This window comes from Schistocerca gregaria, chromosome 5 (assembly GCF_023897955.1).
Source record: "Schistocerca gregaria isolate iqSchGreg1 chromosome 5, iqSchGreg1.2, whole genome shotgun sequence".
Taxonomy (NCBI): domain Eukaryota; kingdom Metazoa; phylum Arthropoda; class Insecta; order Orthoptera; family Acrididae; genus Schistocerca; species Schistocerca gregaria.
This window is the reverse complement of record NC_064924.1, coordinates 255551708-255574272: the sequence shown is the minus strand read 5'-3', so window position 1 is coordinate 255574272 and position 22565 is coordinate 255551708. Positions and strand designations below refer to the sequence as shown.

Below are 22565 nucleotides of genomic sequence, written 5' to 3'. Positions count from 1 at the left end.
TTCAACTCAGGACCGGAGGATTCGGCAGAGAACAGGGCCCTGTACTCTAGGGGGGGGGGGGGGGGGGGGTGTAAGGATGTAGGAATGGTTGAGGCTAACAGAACTGTCTGAGGGATGTCTGGGCACCTTCCTTCTGACAAAACCCTGTCCTGGGTGTTGGTGGTCAATGAAGACCTTGATGGGGTGTCCTGCAACTGAGGGACAGAAGTATTTGATCGACTCATAAACTATACGGATATCACAGTCCTATGCACTCATTTTCACTGTGGCTTGGTCCACTTCATTGAAAATAATACAGGGCCATTGGCTGCCAGGTATCCCCAACGCATTGCTGGAGGATGGCACCTAAGGCAGACTGGCCAGTGTCAGTGACAACTGCGAGTGGAGTGGTTGGCTGGGGATGGGTCAGAAGGGCAGCATTGGCTAGATCACACATCATCTCCTAAAAACTGTCCATCATTTGGACACACCAAAACATGTACATTTTCTTTTTGTGCAGTCACCTTGGAGTGCAGCCGTGAGGGTCTCCTGTAGGTGTTTCCAAGGTAGTGCCTGAAAAAATTTCCTATTTCAAAGAACCAGTGGTGTTCCTTGAAGGTTGTGGGTAAGGGAAGTTGGTTATTGTCTGGATCTTCTTGGCAAGCAGTCGGGAGCCTGTGGCAGAAACAGTGTGTCCCAGAAATTCAATCTCTATAGCACCGAAAAATGCATTTCACCAGGTTAATTATAACCCCTATCTTTTGGAGATGGAAGAATAACTCCTGGAGGAGTCAGTGGTGCTCAGTGAGGTCACAAAAGTACATGAAGATATCTTCCAGGTATGCAAAGTATCCCAAGGTGCCACTGAGAACATTGTCTAGAAAGTGCTGTCAGATTTGAGTGGTGCTGTGGAGCCCGAACGGCATAAAAATGCTCTCATAGAGGCTGAAAGGTACGATAATTGCTGTTTTCTCAAAGTTGTCTGGGGTGACTGATTTGTTTGAATGTTTTGGTGCAATCACCTTGCTGAAGACCATTGTGCTGGAGATGTCATTGCTGTAGCGTCACACGAAGAGCACAGCATAATGGTCTTCATGTTTAGCACCTGACAGTTGTTGAAAGGGTGCCAAGTCCCCTCTTTTTGGAGGACCACATGCATGGGTGTAGCCCAGAAGCTTTTGGAGGGGCAGAGCACCTGTTGGTGATTGCTGACTCAGTCTCAGCCTGAGTGGCACTTTGTTTGCCTGGTGGGAGGCTGCAGGCACAGTAGGAAACCAGAGGGCCTGCCGTTGTCGCCATTTAGTGCACTGTGTCATGGTTCACCTCCCAGTGGTGCTGGAAGGATGAGTAAGGAGGGGAAATTCTGCAAGATCAACAAAAGGGGCAGAATAGGATAGCTGCTTGACTGCAGAGTGGATGGCTAAGCAGAGTTGGCAGGGGATGTGATGGTGGGATGTACCGTACATAATGCAGTGATTTGCCAGGTTAAGGAGCAGGCCACAGTGGGAAATGAAATTGGTGCAAAGGATAGGATCCCTGATGTTGGTAATGGTAAAAATCCATGGAAAATCTCAATCGAGGGCTAGGTCAATGGAATTGGTGTGCGAGCAGTAAGTGGTGATGACTGAACCATTAGCTGCAGTGAGGAGCAGGGAAGAAGGTGGATGGCAGACAGAAGAAGGTAACAGCTTGCGGAGCAAAATGGATAGGTCAGATTCAGTATCAACCAGGTATGCCACAGGGTGTGATAGGTTGAGAAAATCTTGTATAAATAGATGCTGTGAGACTGCAGAGCAAACAGGGGCACCTACTGCTCATCATTGCAAATACTCAACAATTTGTGGTATTGCTGCCAAAGCACTTGTGATACTAGCAGAGACCCCTGGTAGTCACCAACTGGCCAGGGGTGCTGCACCTGTGTGGGTATGAGCACTGGCAGCTAACGAGCAGGTGACTGTCATGGGTGTATATTTCACAAAGGTCATGTGAACCATACACACAGTATTCAGGGGTGTCACATTGCTGAATTGGGTTCAGCACAGGGGTGGAAGGGTGCACATGTTCAAATGAGCACATTCCATTGGCAGCTATTGGGCTGGTGACTGTCAGGTGCATATGCCTCATGAAGGTCATGTGCACTCAGGGGTGTCACATTGCTGAATTGAGTACAGCACAGGGGCGGAAGGGTGCACACATTCCAGTGCAGCAGTGAGTTTTACCATCTCACTGATCATGTCATCATTCACTGAGCCATATCTGTAGGGAGGTCATGAGGTGTGGGGACTGGAAGTGCTGGATTATGTTCAGACAACCCTATGAATAACTATTGCAGCACTGGGTGACAGTTGGTGAATATGGGTGCTAAAGGCTGGTGGTAGCAGTAGTCAATGAGGGGTCAAGCATGTTGAAAAGTCTATCCACTAAAACAGCTACTGCATCAATGTTTGTGTGATCATGCACAGACAGGGTCATGTGTATTGTGGTGGGCAGGTGCATGAGCCAGTTCAGGAATTATACTGGCATTATACTGGGCTTGGCAATGTCACAGATGTGTTGGAGAAGCTGCAAGGGTTGCATGTCATTGCATTCTTTGATTGAACATAGTGCAAGTATGCACATCATTTCAGATGACATAAACTGTGATATCAAATGGTCTTTCAGTGTGCGAAAACATTTGAACTGTAGCGTGTTTGATATGATATCATCCATCTCAGTGGTGACTTCAGGCTTGAGTGGTGGACCCATCAATTCAGCCCTTGCAGAGCCACTGGTAATGGAGGAACCTGCAAATATTGCTTCAGTGGAAGAAAATCGCAATAGTGGTTCATGGGCCTTGGATGGTGGCAGGTGAGTGGGACCCGGCCTGTCTGGGGTATCGGATGGGTGGCTCACATCTAAGCAGCAGTGCTCCCTGCAAGCTCTACACTATGTCCAATAAAAGCATGGAACCCAGCCATTTGTGCTTGCAGATCAGGGGTCTTGGAGGGAAGTTGGTGATCAGCTGGAGTCTTCCTCAAAGGGTTTGGTATGTTGGTCTTGGTGTTTCTTTGTGCCATTGCATCCCTGATTAGTGCCTTGTGAACAGAACTTTCAGATCACGGGCAGTGCTACACACTGGGGCTCTTCACAAGCAAGTGTGTAGGTGACCTGTTGAAAGTATGTGAGGACTAATAAACACAATCATGTGAGCATGCAAACTGCACTGTTTAGTAGGTTTGGAGGGGGGTGGAGAGGAGGGGGGGGGGGGGGGGGGGGGGAGCTGCTATCCTTGTTAACGTTACAAGTGGCATCATTCAAGAAGTGATTTCTGGAGTTGCACCTGGGATATTTGTCAAGGAAAAGGGGCCGCGGGAATGTCACTGGTTCTCGCTGACTATACAAGTAGCGTGCAATACAAGTAGCCTGCAATGCCTATGCCACATAGTCACAAAAGGTCAACTTACTGGTATGTTGTCTTCTGGTTGATTGTACACCTACCTGGTAACACTGTGTGGCAAACTGTTAAATTCTCTGTCATGTGATGAAACATGACATATCATTCAGTGGGTGTGTGGCATCCACAGACACTTGCTTAGTGTCCGTGGGGAAGAGTGCCAGTCATGGGGAAAGAACTTTTGGCCACACTTTTAGCCCAGAAAAACCCATCTATGGCAAAGGGGTGGCTGAGGAGAGAGTCTATTCTGCCAGAGTGCTCACTACACATATAATGTCTAGTGTGTGCCCGCATGTCTTCTGCTGAAGCATTTGCTTCTTGTGCTGCAGAAAATGAGTGGCACGTATGAATAATGGGGAGCACTATAACCACAAATTCTTATAGAAGAATAAACTGTGGTTATTATTATAGCTACCTACAGTTATTAAAAGAGAATTAGCTCAATGTTTCAAACCAACTACAAATGTAGGAGCATAGCACTCACTTATTCCAATACATAGAATTTCGGCACAATTTTACATCTGTCATATCCAACTGAATCATTCATGTCTGGCAATCTGATCATGGTGGACATTCCACTCTCATTACCACTAGCTTCAAAAATCTTCCCAGTAAGGTGGAAGGAAGGAAGATTAGGGTTTCATATGCTATTGACATGGAAGTCACTACAGATTGAACACAAGCTTGGTATGTTTTAAGGCCAGAGATGGAAAACAGCTGTGTCCTTTCAAATGAACTGTCCCAACATTTGCCTGAGTGACTTAAGAAAATCACAGAAAAGTGAATCTGGATGGCACCATGTGGATATGAACCATCATCCTCCTGAATGTGAGTCCAGTGTGGTAACCACCACACCACCTTGCTCAGTGGGTATTGGGTACTAGGTACTGGTGGGGATGGTACTTCACCACAGCGGAGTAACTTATTTGAAATTCGGGGTGATAATGAGGCCTTTGAAACTGGGGAGGATTCATTGTTGGTCTTGTTCAATGTGACCTGTTGGCATCATTTTGAAGTTCTCCAGGACTTACTGGAACTATCAAATTAGAACCCTTGCCATCTAGACAGCAGGCTGAGGATGAAAGCTCTTTGCCACAGAGAGTTTCTTCAGCCTCTGAATTATCATTGACCCTTGTATCGGTGAGTGCATTCTTTGTGCCCCATAGCAACATATCTCATATACATTGTTTGAGTGGAGCAGTATTTATGGAATAACTCTTTTATTTGTATTTTATTATTATTTCTGGTTATTCATTTGACAATCTCTTTACAACAGATGCCATGAGTCTTGTAGAATTATGTGTAGGGGTCCATAACATATAAAAGTCTGCTAACTTTATGGCATAAAGCATTTTTGTTTTATTATTTAGATTTGATGGTTTCTTTTTTTAATATTCACAATTTCTAAATTTATTACAATAAAAACGTTCCCATGATTTTTTTGTTTTGTTTTGCTTTTACTGACATTTCAGGTTTCTCTAACATTTGCTCATATGCAATAAATCTCATCTACAAACCCACTATACCTTCACTACAATCATCTTCAGTATTGCATTCCTGCTTGCTTTGCGAACCATGCTCACTATATACTCACATCCATCTACAACTACATCTGTACTCTGCAAATCACTGTGAAGTGCATGACAGAGAGTAGGTTCCATTGTACCTTTTATTAGGGTTTCTTCCGATTCCATTTAGATATTGAGCACAGGAAGAATGAATGTCTGAATGCCTCTGTGCGTGATGTAATTATTCTAATCTTATCCTCATGACCCCTACGTGAGCAATTTGTAGGGGATTGTAGTATATTCCCAGAATCACCACTTAAAGCCAGTTCTTGAAACTTTGTTAGTAGAGTTTCTTGGGATAGTTTAAGTCTATCTTCAAGAGTCTGTCAGTTCAGTTTCTTCAGTATCTCTGTGACACTTTCCCATATATCAAACAAACCTGTGACCATTTGTACTGCCCTTCTATGCATATGTTCAATATCCCCCGCTAGTCCCATTTGGTACAAGCCTCATGCATATGAGGAGTATTTTAAAACCAGTTGTATGAGTGATTTGTAAGCAATCTCCTTTGTAGACTGATTGCACTTCCCCAGTATCTACCAATAACCTTGTCTATCACCTGCTTCATCCACAACTGAGCCTATGTGAACATTCCATTTCATATCCCTATAAATTGTTACACCTAATAATTTGTATGAGTTAGCCAATTCCAACAGTAAATCATTCATATTATAATCATAGCATTCTACATTTTTTTCATTTTGTGAAGTGCACAATTTTACATTTCTAAACATTTAAAGCAAATTGCCAATCTCAGCACCAATTTGAAAACTTATCAAGATTCCATGACTTACCAAATGGGAAAGTGCTGGTAGATAGGCACAAAATATATATATATATATATATATATATATATATATATATATATATATATATATATATATATATATATATATATATATACTCTTTGCCTTTAAATATGTCTGCTTGTGTCTGTGTATGTGCGGATGGATATGTGTGTGTGTGTGTGTGTGTGTGTGTGTGTGTGTGTGCGCGAGTGTACACCTGTCCTTTTTTTTTTCCCCTAAGGGAAGTCTTTCCGCTCCCGGGATTGGAATGACTCCTTACCCTCTCCCTTAAAACCCACATCCTTTCGTCTTTCCCTCTCCTTCCTGAAGAAGCAACCATCGGTTGCGAAAGCTAGTAATTCTGTCTGTGTGTTTGTGTGTTTTGTTCATGTGCCTGTCTGCCGGCGCTTTCCCGCTTGGTAAGTCTTGGAATCTTTGTTTTTAATATATTTTTCCCATGTGGAAGTTTCTTTCTATATATATATATATATATTTGGCTTGGGTTTGTGTATGTGCGAATGGATATGTGTGTGTGTGTGTGTGTGTGTGTGTGCGAGTGTACACCTGTCCTTTTTTTCCCCTAAGGGAAGTCTTTCCGCTCCCGGGATTGGAATGACTCCTTACCCTCTCCCTTAAAACCCACATCCTTTCATTTTTCCCTCTCTTTCCCTCTTTCCTGACGAAGCAACTGCCAGTTGCGAAAGCTCGTAATTCTGTGTGTGTGTTTGTGTGTTTTGTTCATGTGCCTGTCTGCCGGCGCTTTCCCGCTTGGTAAGTCTTGGAATCTTTGTTTTTAATATATATATATATATATATATATATATATATATATATATATATATATATATATATATATATAAACACACACAAAATTTCGAGCTTTCACAATCCACGGTTGCTTCGTTAGGAAAGAGGAAAGGAGAGGGAAAGATGAAAGGATGTTGGTGTTAAGAGAGAGGGTTGCGAAAGCTCAAAATTTTGTGTGTGGGGATTTTTTTTTTTTTCAGCGGTTTCCTATTTGGTAAGTCATGGAGTCTTTGTTTTTAATATATTTTTCCCATGTGGAATGTTTCTTTCTATTTTATGAATATTTATGCAGTTTCTTTCAGATAGTACTTCATTACGGATAACTGCATCATCCACAAAAAGTCTGAGATCACTATTAATATTTTCTGTGAGGTTATTAATGTACAACATGAACAGCAAGGGTCCCAATACACTTCCCTGGGGTACACCTGAAGTTACTTCTACATCTGATGATGGCTCTTCATCCAAGATAACTTGCTGCATCCTCCCTACCAAAAGTCCTCAGTCCAATGACAAATTTCACTTGATATCTCAAATGATTGTACTTTTGACAATAAATGTAGGTGTAGTACTGAGTAAAATGCTTTTTGGAAATCAAGTAAACCGCATCTACCTGACTGCCTTGATCCAAAGCTTTCGGTATGTCATGTGAGAAAAGTGCGAGTTGGATTTCACATGATCGATGTTTTCGAAATCCATGCTAATTGGTATGGAGGAGGTCATTCTGCTCAATATATCTCATTATGTTTGAGCTCAGAATATGTGCTAAAAGTCTACAACAAAATTATGTAAAGCTATTGGATGCTGGTTTTGTGAATCAGTTCTACTACTCTCTACAAGACAGGTGTGACCTGTACTCTGTTCCAAGAACTGGACACAGTTTTTATTAGAGGGATCTATGATAGATTATAGTCAGAAAAGGGGGTAACTGAGCTGCACATTCAGTATAAAATTTGATAGAAATCCTAATTCAGCTGCATATTCAGTATAGAATTTGATAGAGTTCCATTGGACCCTGGAGCTTTGCACACTTTTAGTGATTTCATCTGTTTTTCAACACTGACGACACTAATACTTACTTTGCTTACCTTTTTAGAGAAACAAGCATGGAATTGGTGCAATTTTCCTGGGTTTTCCTTAGAAGAGGTACACTTGAAAATGGAGTTAAGCATTTCAGATTTTGCTTTGCTATCCTCAATTTTAGCTCCTGCCCACATTTGCTGGGAACCAGAGATTAACTTTGGTACCACTAAAAGCCTTGACATATAACCAGAATTTCTTTGCATTTTCTGAAAGATCATTTGACAATATTCTGCTACAGGAGTCACTGGTATACTCACACATTACTCTCTTGCAAGCCAAATGCATTTCATTCATCATTTCTCTGTCTATAGCCCTACATTTTGTTTTACACCTATAATGCATAGTCTCTGCTTCTTTAGAAGTCTCTTTTCAGTGTCTGCATATCATGGAGGCTCCCCCCATTATGAACTGTTGTTATGTGTACATCTCTAACCAGTGCATGGTCAATTATTCTTTTAAACTTGAGTCACAGTTCCTCTACATTCTCCTGCCCTATGCTGAAAGTTTCAAGTTCTTCATTGAGATGTGACACTACTGATTTTTTTATCTAGTTCATTGAACACCTGTATCTCTCTTCTTGGTTTAGTTGTCCTTTGTACTTTGGTAATCATTGTTGCCACAACCACATCATGGTCACTGATACCAGTTGCAATGTGGACAGCCTCAAAGAGGTCAGATCTATTTGTTGCTGTTAGATCCAATATATTTCCATCAGGAGTGGGATCCCAACCTATCTGACCTGCGTCAGAAGGAAGCAATTACCATTTTATGCCCGCACCTCGTACTGAGTCTTGCCCAAACAATCTCACATGCAGATTTGATTTCTGTTTCAGTGGATTTGATTTCCTTGGTTTTTTTTATGACAAATACACCACCTCCATTTCCCATTTGACTATAATTTTATTGTACTCTTAAATTTTCTCTAAAAATCTCATTGCTAGTAATGTCATGTTTCAACCAGCTTACTTTACCTAGTACTATGTGAGCTTCACTGATTTCAGGAGTGCTTCAAACTCTGATACTTTATTACAGATGCTTCAGCAGTTAACCACTAAGATTTTAATACTCTCACCTGTTGGAGGTATTTCTTCTGATCTTACACTGATACTTCTGGATTTCCTACAACTATCATTATCTGAATTGGATAGAGTATCATCTAACCTAAGAAACCTTTTTGCACCCTCCACATACAGTCAGCTACCTCAGTAACAGTCTCTGATGTGTAGTACACGTCTGATGTATTTAGGAAGACCCTTCAGTTTTCAATCTTGTGGTGCAAGTGTAGCTTGAAACAAAACCTTCAAAGCCTCTGGTTTAGTCCACCCACTCGACTTAGACCTAAGGGCCATGAGCAGTTCTGGGAACAAGTTTGCAAATCGTCAGCTTCATTAAAACTCCATGCACAAGGCTGGTCTTCTCAACCTTCTCTGCCAGTTGTTGGAATGATCCAAGTATGACCCTGAAGCTCACACATCAGGCATCATTTGTTCCAATGTGCATCACAATCTGCAGATGGTTGCACCCTGTTCCTTCAATGGCTGCCAGAACAGCCTCTTCAAAACGTTGAATGAGGCCTCCAGATGTATGCACTGAGTGTACTAGGTGTCCTTTCCTGACCCTTTCTGTCATTTCCCTAAGGGGTACCATAATTCACCACACCTTTGAACTGCTGATGATCAACAGCCTCCCAACCTTTTGAGTTTGCCTCCTCTTGCCACTGGACAAAACAGGTTTCCGCAAAACAGTTTCAGTTTCAGTGGAATCCACCAATCCAGACTTGTTGATTAGGGGTCTGGTACAACACCTTGAGTCCTTCCTGGACCCCATCCTCCACTGAAATGTCACTCACAGTCAAGTGGATGAGTAATGACAGATCCTATACTTTTTGCAGAGGAGACAGGATCCATTGGGGTGGATAGTACTTGAGATACCCTTGGTACCAGTACCACAGGTACACACTTCTCAGGAGCTCTTCCAGCACAGTCACTTACAGCAGCTGTCAATCATTTGACAGTAGTCGGGGTGATTTCCTGCTACTTACAGACGTCAAACAACTCATCTTGATCTACAAAGCTGCTAATTCCCTATAGCGAATAGTCAGAATGAGATTTTTACTATGGCAACAGAAAAACCTGTGGTAAAAATTACTAAGTTCTTAAAATAGATTTAATTTATGATAAATGTATGTAATATATACTCTTCTTTGCTATAGTAATTAAATCACAAATGCTGATTTACTAAAAATTAGATTGTTCTTGGATTATGATAGCTTCCGAAAATTCTCAAAACTGCATATTTATTTGTGATGCTATACAGAGAAATTCAGGGGTGGTCTGTTCTTTGGCAGTGGCTGTGAAACACAAACGCCAATTTTCTATGAAATAAGTCACATACCCAAAACACTCGTATTGGTAACTCACAAAAATATAGTTCTGTAAGCATTTAAAAATACTCAAAAGTGATTTATTTCTCGTGTAATGATACAATGAAATTAGAGAATGATTATTTTTAATGAGGATAGCTCTACTGTTCTCAACAATTTTGAAAGAGCACAAATATGCGTATGCCTACAATTGACAATAACAGTATGTGTTGTTGCAGCACTTACAAATATTCAAAATTTCACAGTATACACAGGTACTGATACAATCAATGAGAAATTATGCAGAAGCCATGTGAACAGTAAAATATACAAATCCAGAATTTCAAATCGGCACACGGATGTTGTACGTGTGGTCTCACACAAAGGAAAATTTCAGAATGAACTTTTACATACAAATAAACATGTGAATTGGATAGCTGTTTCTTTCCCTATTTCTTGACAGGAGTGCCAAAGAATAACACTGCAGTGTGAGTTTATCTTGGTCAAAATCACTAAAATGAGCAGCACTGACCAAGCACATCTTCTGCCTGTTTGCAGCTAACAATGGCTTTATCATCTTCATCAAAACTTTTGTCATCGCCATCTGAATACTCTATTTCAGCATCATAATTTGTGTTCAATAACTACAATGTTTTTCACTCATGTAATATGTATGCAAGCACAACAGGAAACACATTTTTGTACTTTGTAGCCTACTTGCACACAAAACTGAATGCAAGACAGTAGCTATACAGAATGTAGGACAACAAAACAGAAGAAATTTTACATACATAACCAGACATGCAGGGTGTCATGCACGTCAAACATGACACACAAACAGTTAAACTTTTCATAGAAGCATTACAGGGGTTGGACAATAGATGCAACCTATCGGCATAATAGCCAAAGAAACAATGAAGGAAAAACCGTTTGCCCAGACAAAACTAAAGAATCTAAAATTGCAAAAATTAAAATTAATTTACATTTGGAACACTCTATATGCCACCGTGATTGGTGGAGCATTAAGTAAGGTCAAGCTGTTGTCACTTGTGTCACAGCTACTGTCTGACATGTTGTCATCATAATCTGTAGAAGAAAACTCAAATCAATGGTTTCTGGGAAGTTTTTTCTTCTTCTACTTGTCAGCCTTAGCCAAGTCACCCTTGTTGTATGTACATGGCTTTTTCTTCTTATTGGCCCTTTCATCATCTTTGATGGACCCATCTTTGATGGGACTGTCTGTTATAATAGAAGTAAACCTTCTTTTTCAGTGATAGTTGTATTGCTGTGATGGCTCAGCTGTGAGGAAAGAGTGAGTTTCATTGGGTGATGTGTATTTATTCAATTTTTACGGAAACTGGTTCTTTTTTAATGAACAATAATGGAGGGGTTAGTTGGCATAGGTGCGGTGTGAGTTGTCATAGGTATGCCAGGTGGCCCAATATCTATCTATGCTAGTTATCTCCACAGCAATATCAGAAATGAAATGGATTCCACACAATCCCAAAAATCAACAACAAATTATGCTTGCCACCATGGTTAATCACTGGTTTGAAAACTGCCCTCAGTGTGCCTCAATTCAATCTACCGGTTCACTAGAAGAAGGAAAAAAATTTGACAAAAAAAATTTACTCACCAGTCAGAAAAATGATGAAACATGAGTCTTCTGTAACATCCATGAGATAAATTTTAGCTACAGTGCGACGAGAGGAAATTATGTCTCTAGCAGTTATAAACATTATCTATCCGACAAATTAAAAAAAGAACAGTGAAATAAATGTTAATTATTTATATAATATTTTATGATGTAATTGGACATATCAATGTGTATCGTACAAAGACAATGATAATTGTAAATTCCTTTGATGATCTGCATTTGTCTTCTTTTGTTTTTACCTTTTGTTGGTTGGCTTTAGTAGGTTGCGGAGGCAAGATGCATATCAACCTGAGGTCTGTTAAGAAACTGTAATTATTTGTTAATTATTACTTGAGAATAGAGTGTATTATTATTATAAATATGAGTGAATAATTATTTGTAACTTTAATTCCTCTCTCAATAAGCATAATCTGTGTTAATTACGTCTTTCCGCTGCAAGGAGTGCAGCCATTGATGATAGCAATTTGTATCGCATTTTTATCTGTTTTCCTTATGAAAAAATCAAAGGTTTGCTTGATGAGAATTAGCCTAAGTAGTGCACAATTCAAAAGTAAAGTTTAATAAGCATTTCATATACTTATCCTATTTGCTCTAACAATAGAAAGTCTCTATCAATTGTCTGCCACCATCTTAACAATTATCCCAGCGATAAATTCAAATTACACAAGTCTGCAGACATAAATGCCGAAGGTAATAAAAATGTGTAAAAATAAATGTGCACCGGTGGTCCCGAACTCATTTTAATGAAAATAATTCGAATCAGATTGGTTCTTTAAAAAACAGTGCACATAGTACAATCCATATAACAAACATTTCTTGCTGATGTATGGAGCTGAAATTAATTACACATGAGTTGCGAAGAATATTGTTTCAGGTAACATATGTCAGTGTTGCGCGCGGCTGATATTCGGTGGTTTAATGATAATTTTGCTGAAGATAACTGTTTCTACATAATCAATAGTTGTATAGAATCTGCTGTAGAAATATGATTTCGTGACACTTACACAACTTACAGACAACATTTTAACACAACGTTAACTTGGAGCTCTTTAGCAACTTGATCAAATCTTTAGCCGGGAGAAAAATTATTTAGTAATTACTCAATGTAATAAAATAAGATTATCATTTTAATTTACAAATTAGTTAAATACCAAACCACTGGATAACACAGCGAATGCCACACTCCCTTTCCAATACTTCCAATTAGTCTGAAGTTATGGAGGTGGTGCACCTTTACATACACTCCCCACAAACACAATGACAGCACTCCAACTCCACGGTGGTAGGAAATACAAGCCGTGTATCAACTAGCTCTTCATGCCAACCAACACTGGTCTCCCCTATTAATAATAATTATCACTTTATTGCTTGGTACTATTTGAACTTTCACTAACTAAATGTAGCTAAGTAAAGTGGTAGTAAAACTGCTGCTTCAAAGCAAGATCTGCTTCCTCAGTTGTATCAAATAGCTGATTTTTGTGTCTTACTGCTAGAATGTTATTTACATTAATATTTTCCATTTTTTCATGGGAAAAAATTATCAACATCTTAAACAAAGATTGACTTACAACACATTATTATAAGTCACACAGCTTTACAATGTTGCTTGACATGCAGATAAGATAAATTTTCAATCCTTTTATCTTAGATAAACAGATAATTTCTAGATAAAGTGGTTAATGAGATCTTTTGAATTTATACAGTTTTTCAACTTGGTTTTTATTTTCTTGAAAAAATAGGGAAGTGAGTATAAGAATTCCAAGATTCTAAAAGAGGCCTCTGCGAGATGGACTGTTGACTGCTTTACACAATTATTACTGTCCATGACTGTGGAGTAAATATTTAATTTACTTTGGGTGCACTGCCTCCAAATGATAATACCATAAGGCAACAGGGAGTGAAAATATAAACAATAAGCCAATATCCTTGTTTTTATGTCAACATAATGAGAGATACTTCTAAGTGCAAAACATGTAAACTGAGCTTCTTGATTAGTTTATATCTTTACTCCATGCCAGCTTATTATCTAGATAAGCCTCAAAGAATTTTACATACTATGTTTCAATTAATGTATGACAATTTTCTTCTGGTACCAAAGGACTTTTTTGCCCATTTGAAATTGCATAATATGAGTTCCTTTTGGATTAAAACTTAACCGTTAACTGTGAACTACCAGTAGGCCTTTGCAGCTATTGCCTGGGCAGTGTCTTGTAACCCTTGATTAGTATCAGTGCCATCAGCAAATATCCAATTGTCTTTAACTAACTACATGACAGAGATACTGGAACATGATTTATTTAGATTAGGAATGGGATCTGGTTGTGTACTGTTCTTTGTGGGAATCTGTGTTATGTCCCCTAATTCTGAATTTAGCGGTATTCCTATAACACTGTCAACGTGACCTTCTGCTGCTCCCTATTATGCAGACATGGCTCCATCCTTGGAAGAGGGATGCCCTTACTGCCTCAAACTTTAGTTTGCAAAGTAAAATTTCGTTTCTTTGGGAAGATCACATAAAATACAATAAGACAATTTTTATTATTTAGATCTGCCAGTACTTCATTTGTGAGGTCTTGTATGACTTCTCTGTGGAGAATCCTTTATGAACATTTCTCTCAGAGGGATCTAACAAGCTCTGTTCAGATAAACAAGTCAGTATTTTCTCATATACCACTTCCTAATTCCACATCACTACAGGTTCCTCTTGTAGATGAGATATACAGAAATAGCTCTTCATATAGAGATGTTGAGTTGCAGAGAGGCACAACAAAAAGGGCTGCTATCCATATGAACTTTCAGCCAAAGGCCTTCTTCTAAGGTAGAAAGTACACACACATTGGCACTAGAACAACCCACACACACTTGACCACTGTCTCTGGCCCCTGAGGGCATGATATTGCCATTATTCCATCCTGGATATTCCATTGTTTGAGGTATAAGGAAATTACAAAGGTGAATGAATAAATACAGAAAATGAATTTTTGTATTAATTTGTGGTACAAAAGGATTAATTAATTTGTGTGCTAAATTGGCTTTCTACATACATGCTCAGTCTATTCCTGAATTCATTTTTCAGGAATGATTCTGAGTGCATACGTGTGGGGATTTTTATCAGACACAGTTGGCAGACGTAGGCTTCTAGTATTTGGTTACTTATTTGATGGAGTATGTAACTTGACTGGAAGCTTTGCTCAGAGTTATTGGTTTCTTTTTGCATTTAAATTGCTGAATGGAGTAATGTAAGTAACAAAAATATAAGGCTACTTTTAATTAGTTATAATTCATTAATTGTGCCACAGCAATTCGAGAAGGCTTGTTTTAGTTTCTTGAGATACCTGAAAAACTTGGAATTATGTTGAGTATTGACTTCTAGTGGCACCTAAAGAATGAAAATTTGGATTAATGAAACATCTGACAACAAGCTGCTCCACTAAGGCCACTGTAACGATCTTTTGGAAGTATGAGGGTTGTCCAGAAAGTAATGCACTCCATTTTTTTTCTCCAACAATTCTTTTTTGAACATAATGAGAATTATATACACATAAGAATGGTGTTTTATCTACCCATACTATTTTTCCACATAAACTTCATCCTGTTCTATGGCCTTCCTCCAGCGTGAAACAAGGACGTTTATGCTCAGACGGTACCAATCCTTGTCCTGCTCGTGGAACCAGTGCTTCACTGTGTGAATCACCTCCTCATCGCCCTCAAAATGACTGCCAACTGCCAATTCATAATGCATCTGTCCTCATGATTGGCAACATCAGCTTGCTGTAACATTGACAGCTGAGCTGCAAATCATGGAAGTCCACCAAATTGCCTTTATGATGTCACCCTCCATGCCCAGCAACTAACTGTACTTCTGTCAACAGCAGATGCTCCATAGACTTTACACAAGCATTTGTGAATATTCTCCAGTTTCTGTCTCTACAGTGAGGAATTCAATGACAGCACGTTGCTTGTAACATACATCATCTTCAGACACCATTTTAAAACTGTCCTGCAGCTATCCTATATGTTGGAAGTGAAACTTGGCATGCTCACTCAGGAGACTTCAAGTAACACATACATAATGTTTCATATTTTTAGCATCATTTTCAGCTGAGAAAAAAAAGTGGTGCATTACTTTCTGGGCAACCCTCATATAAAATGGAACGAAATCATTTATATGAAGTGGATACTAAAATCTGTATTATACAAATGCAATGTCATTGATTGACAATACTAAATGTACACTTTTTTCATATTTCACTAATACTATGTTCCTTGTTAGATTATTCCTTTCTCTAAAACTAAATTTTTCTAAGATTGCTCTCTCACTGGATGGGTCAACAGGATGCTATACTAATGGTAAGACAAACAAGGCAGGAATGACTTACAGAGATAAAAATGAAAGATAAAATTTGGGATCCCCTATGAGTTAACTTTATTTTTCTGTTTCAGTCAGTTACTGGAGTTCAAACCTCCCATTATAGAGTACAATTTTGGTGGTACATTGTTCACTGCAGTCTCCTTACAAACAACGTAACTCCAAGTTTTGATCAATGTCCAATTTCTGCTTGTTAGCTGTTGTACTCCATTTTATTATAGCTTCACCCAAGGCTCCCATTTACTTTCTTTCTTCTCTTTTTTCCCAGACATCACCCTCCTGTTCCACTCCCAAACTTCCTTTTCCCTCTCCCATCCATAAGTTTTTCTCTGTATACTCTCCATTTTTTCTGCCTCTCTTCCTCGACCTTTCATTTTCCAGTTCCTCCCATTTTAACCCAGACCAAGGAATTGGTTTTTTTTTTCTCCTTCTACCTCTGCTGAATTCTTTCTCCCTCCCTTTCTCCGTCTTTCTTCTCTACGTTGCTTCCCTCTAACACATGTAATAGAAATAGTGTTTTTCATTATAAGTAAGTAGAATTAACTTGTCTCTTTGCTACTATACTTTCGATAAAATTTTATTAAAACAATGATATCAGCATCTCCAGCAATAGATATCTAATAGTTCATATTTCCTTTGTACATGCTCCTGTAATGTAATATGGCCCTTTTGCCAATAATTTTAGGATTGTTATTACCAACTACCTCAACATCATTTGACCTCTAACACTTCACACTCTCTGTTTCTCCACCAACGTTTTTAACAGAGATTGCTGATGTTGCTTTCGTACTGGTATTTGACTTGTTGGTAGCTGAAGTGACTCCTGATGATATAAAAACATTCATCACATGTGTTTTGGTGACAGGGGAAGGAGAGATGGTGGATAAAATTCATAACCACTGAAGTTTGCAGCACTGTCCTAGGTTAAATTCCAAGCCTCTCCACAGTTTCCCATATTAAAAGCCTTTTGTAAGTAACACAGATGTGATAAACCACATGTTACTCAAGCCACAATTCATCATAATAGCCACAGAATTTCAAACCTCCTCACGATATTGAGAAAAATTGGATGAAATTGTTTCATATTTCATAAACTAGATAACACAATGGTGGAATAATAACATTGCTATTTCAACATGAATGCTCCTTGCAACTTAAGCAATAAAATTCTACAGCAAATCACATGTTTTGTCATATATTTTTCTTTCACTCTATAGCTCTTTCTTTTTTTCCTTTTTTATGCAATTCTTACCTGTTTGTAAACTGATATTCAGAGCAAATATTCAGTCAAGATCATTTTTCCTTGGAGGAAAAAACTTTTCTACATTTCTTGATACTGTACTTTGTCCAAGTAATACACCCATGTATGTATAGAGTCTCTGTTTACCTAACATTTGAGACAAAAGATGGTCACTGTGTCTATGCAATTGGATAAAAAATCCCCTTGTTCACCTCATTTAGAATAAAAAGCTACATCTATATTTTAAGATAAGGGTGAATTAAACATTATATTTTATGACCTGTGTATTAGTTGTCAGGTAGTTTACCATTTAGTCATTCATAACTATCTCCACACTAACCAAGTTCAGTTATTGATTTTATTTTAATTAAAAATGAAAGAATATTGCAAAGTTAATATTATCAGCCTCAAAAATCTTCTGACTCATCTCACATTGCTGCATTATACTTTCCTCCTCTGAATGGAATGCAAATGAATGTGGCATGTTCAGGCATTTACTTTTTTCACTATTTGTATTTGTGCATAGTGTTAAAAGCTGACATTCACAGTGTCAGTAGGTTATTATACATGTAAGCCAAATCCATTAAGTGAGTTAATGACAAGACAAAAGATTATCACTTTTACACATACAGTAAGTTCTGTCGACCACATAATGAAGGATAGCTTCTGTACGTAACATTATCTAATGGCTCGTATTCATGATATTTCTTCTTTTGCAGTAACAACCAAGCAACTTGTTTCTCCAAGTCACATATAAAATTAATTTGAAAGCGTATCCTCAACAATACATAGAAATGCCAATGATTTAAAAACATCTACCTGTTCATATATTAAATGTGTTACTTCACTTTAAATAGATACGAAACTGTCTTTTTGTTTGTCATTTAAGGTGAAATAGTGGCACTAAAGAGCTGAGGTAAAGACAAGTTGAAGATTAACACGGCCAGACGCAACAGTTGGTGGTGATAGCTGTGAGAATCTAGATGAACCCATGGTACTGAGTTTGTTCCTCCTCCTCGCAGAAATGCTGTTTGCCACAACAACAATTACTTAGCATTTCCACTCTGCGGTCATTGTTTCTAATGAGAGTAGTAACTATACTCTTCATATATTAAAATATTTATAAGTGAACAATGGAATTATTGGAAAGCTGCTGCTTTCTAGTTACACTGTTTGCCTAACACAGCTTACCTAATGTCCATACTGTATGCTATAAAAAGATAATTATCTATTCACTGACAGAAAAGATTTTATGGCAAATGTGGGTCAAAATAATTACTTGGTCAAATATACTCTGATTAAAATTACATTATGACTGATGTTTCAATGTTTCAAATAGTAGGGCCAGCTGCCACTTATTCACCATGCCTGTTTAGAAGTATGTGCAGTATCTTGTGAAGCATGACTGGCTGCATGTTGGCAACACTGCCTCTGCCAAAGCAATTTGTCAGTCACACAAATTGGAGTATAGTACATAACACATTAAGCAAATTCTAATTTTCTGTTATATCATACTCAGGGGACAGTTTCAGACTTAATATACTGTAATATGCTGATATAGACATCCTACAGTTGTTTTCCATTCTAGCTCAAAACAAGAAAAAATAATTGTTGGACCAGCCAAAGTGCTCAGAAACAGCAATTGTAACCATAATTATTGACCTGTACTCTGGGATGCGGCTACTATGAATAGACATGAGTGGCATTGAGTTTTTGAGTTGAGTTGCCTTCGCAGGTCATGCTTTACATCATCCTACTGATGAAGAATAAAGATGTGCTCATGAAATAAAGCTTATGGACATTCAGCAGCAACTCTCACTTCATGCTTTGAGTGACCAGCTTCTGTGGTACTAATGGCTCACCAGGCCACAAATCAAGTAAATTATTATTTTGAGATGAACAAAGTACTCATTATCAACCATGTGACTAACTGATGTGTCTCAGTAAGCAGAAAAGTCTTTCTATGCCAAAACTGGATAATTGCTCCACCAGTGACCCATTATTGTACAGACAGGAATATAACCAACTAGATTATACTATCACCTGAAGATCAGTGACTGATGTCAAATCAGGAATTATTGAAAAGAATATGTTAATAACTATTATTTTCTTTTAATGTAAAAATGTCTTTTCATTCCAGAATGTGTGGTCCTCTTTCTATTCAAAGAACATATGAAGCAGAGTTCCACAGTGTTAAATATAGAGGAAAACAAATTATGTTGGCTGGTATTTTTATGTCACTTGCTAATATTGTGATACCAGGTACTTACACTTACTGAACTAAGAAAGATGCAGTATATGGAAAATTACATTTCTGTCATTTAACTTGAGTATTCATTTTTATCACAATTAATGCAATGTACGTTAAATTAATTTCAGTTACCCTCAAGATGTGATGATGTGGTTATCGCTACCGGTTCGAATCCCGGCCGGTGACCAACATACTTGATTGGAGTTTCTTTCCTATTCCTTGACCTAATAACTCCTCATGCATCCAAAACAACTGCAAGAATGTTAATCATCATATAGAAACACTCTACATACTACTGTTTTTTTTAAGAAAGGTAAAAATCTTCCAATCTATGTAAGCTTTAGAATCAAGTCATGTTCCAAGAGAAACCTACACTCCTGGAAATTGAAAAAAGAACACATTGACACCGGTGTGTCAGACCCACCATACTTGCTCCAGACACTGCGAGAGGGCTGTACAAGCAATGATCACACGCACGGCACAGCGGACACACCAGGAACCGCGGTGTTGGCCGTCGAATGGCGCTAGCTGCGCAGCATTTGTGCACCACCGCCGTCAGTGTCAACCAGTTTGCCGTGGCATACGGAGCTCCATCGCAGTCTTTAACACTGGTAGCATGCCGCGACAGCGTGGACGTGAACCGTATGTGCAGTTGACGGACTTTGAGCAAGGGCGTATAGTGGGCATGCGGGAGGCCGGGTGGACGTACCGCTGAATTGTTCAACACGTGGGGCGTGAGAGTCTCCACAGTACATCGATGTTGTCGCCAGTGGTCGGCGGATAGTGCACGTGCCCGTTGACCTGGGACCGGACCGCAGCGAGGCACGGATGCATGCCAAGACCGTAGGATCCTACGCAGTGCCGTAGGGGACAGCACCGCCACTTCCTATCAAATTAGGGACACTGTTGCTCCTGGGGTATCGGCGAGGACCATTCGCAACCGTCTCCATGAAGCTGGGCTACGGTCCTGCACACAATTAAGCCGTCTTTCGCTCTCGCCCCAACATTGTGCAGCCCACCTCCAGTGGTGTCGCGACAGGCGTGAATGGAGGGACGAATGCAGATGTGTCGTCTTCAGCGATGAGAGTCGCTTCTGCCTTGGTGCCAATGATGGTCGTATGCGTGTTTGGCACCGTGCAGGTGAGCGCCACAATCAGGACTGCATACGACCGAGGCACACAGGGCCAACACCCGGCATCATGGTGTGGGGAGCCATCTCCTACACTGGCCGTACACCTCTGGTGATCGTCGAGGGGACACTGAATAGTGCACAGTACATCCAAACCGTCATCGAACCCATCGTTCTACCATTCCTAGACCGGCAAGGGAACTTGCTGTTCCAACAGGACAATGCACGTCCGCATGTATCCCGTGCCACCCAACGTGCTCTAGAAGGTGTAAGTCAATTACCCTGGCCCGCAAGATCTCCGGATCCGTCCCCCATTGAGCATGTTTGGGACTGGATGAAGCGTCGTCTCACACGGTCTGCACGTCCAGCACGAACACTGGTCCAACTGAGGCGCCAGGTGGAAATGGCATGGCAAGCCGTTCCACAGGACTACATCCAGCATCTCTATGATCGTCTCCATGGGAGAATAGCAGCCTGCATTGCTGCGAAAGGTGGATATACACTGTACTAGTGCCGACATTGTGCATGCTCTGTTGCCTGTGTTTATGTGCCTGTGGTTCTGTCAGTGTGATCATGTGATGTATCTGACCCCAGGAATGTGTCAATAAAGTTTCCCCTTCCTGGGACAATGAATTCACGGTGTTCTTATTTCAATTTCCAGGAGTGTATTTTGCGATTCCTTTTTCTGTAGTTTCAAATCTGCAAGGGCTTCTATCAAAATATCAGTAGTTACAAAATAATAACATTCAAAAGTTAAAAGTTTTTACTGTTGTTACTAAAATGGGAATTATATAGCTGATATTACATTTAGAAGTGTTATCAGAAATATTCAGTGGTAAATCCATCCCCATCTTGGAGATTACTTATAGCATTTTGTAATAATATACATTTGCTAAATTAGGTGTAAAATGCAATAAATTGAAAATTGATTTTGTGGTTTAACCTAGATATTTGCTCTCATCACAATTAATGCAATGGATATTAAACGAATTTCAGTTACCCTCAAGATGATGTGGTTATCGCTACCCGGTTCGAATCCCGGCGGGTGACCAGCACACTTGATTGGAGTTTGTCATTCCTATTCCTTGACCTCATAACTCCTCACTCTTCCAGAACTATTGCAGACATTGTTACAGGCAGCATATCAAAACCTTCTTCATACACTTGATTCTTAAAAATGAAAGGTAACATATTCCAATTGATGTAATCTTCCACAATAAATGATAATCTAATTTAAACCTCAGTTTCAAAATACCATTCATAGAAGTTTCAAATTGTAAAGACTTCTCTATCATATTTAGGTCATTAGCAAATAATGTTTTAAAAATGATAACTGTAAGTTTTTACTTTCTTTATAACGAATGTTTGCTAATACAGGAATTGCATGGCTGATATTACCATCGGAATGGTCGATAACGGTTTTTGACAGAAAAATTCCAATCTCATCTTGGAGATTATTTATGGCATTGAGCTCACTACCAAGCTTTACAACAGCTTGTTTGATCTACAAATGCATGGAGAGTCCCAGATTCCTTATGGCAAGTGGCCAAAATGATGAGGCTCTCAAAACTTTCAAAATAATTTATAGCCATAATACAGGAAATAACCCAGACATGTATGCAGTAAGTGTTTATTTTCATTTCTAAAAATTTCTCACACAGTAAGCGCCAGTGTTTTAAAGAAATTATTTAAATTACAGGTCATAAGCATTTCAAATCAAATACATCCATCTCAGCCACCAGCTAGCAACATAAACTTGAAGAAAAGTCTGTTATCCATCATGAAAATTTGTTGGCAACAAGCAAAGCCTCTGTTCATTCCTCCTCACAGCAAAAATACAGCTGTTACATTTATGATGCAATTTACAACTTTATATGGGTAATTATTACAAATTTTATC

General features: G+C 39.2%; 1 protein-coding gene across 1 annotated transcript in view; it reads left to right on the top strand.

Annotated features, from left to right (window-relative positions):
• LOC126273309 (synaptic vesicle glycoprotein 2B-like) overlaps window positions 1–22565 on the top strand; it is a 124550-nt gene that overhangs the window by 28623 nt on the left and 73362 nt on the right. Inside the window, exons 4-7 of the mRNA XM_049976852.1 lie at window positions 14754–14916; window positions 21663–21829; window positions 22044–22288; window positions 22366–22544. Of these exons, the coding sequence (XP_049832809.1) occupies window positions 14754–14916; window positions 21663–21829; window positions 22044–22288; window positions 22366–22544 (754 nt within the window). The remainder of the gene's footprint in view (window positions 1–14753; window positions 14917–21662; window positions 21830–22043; window positions 22289–22365; window positions 22545–22565) is intronic.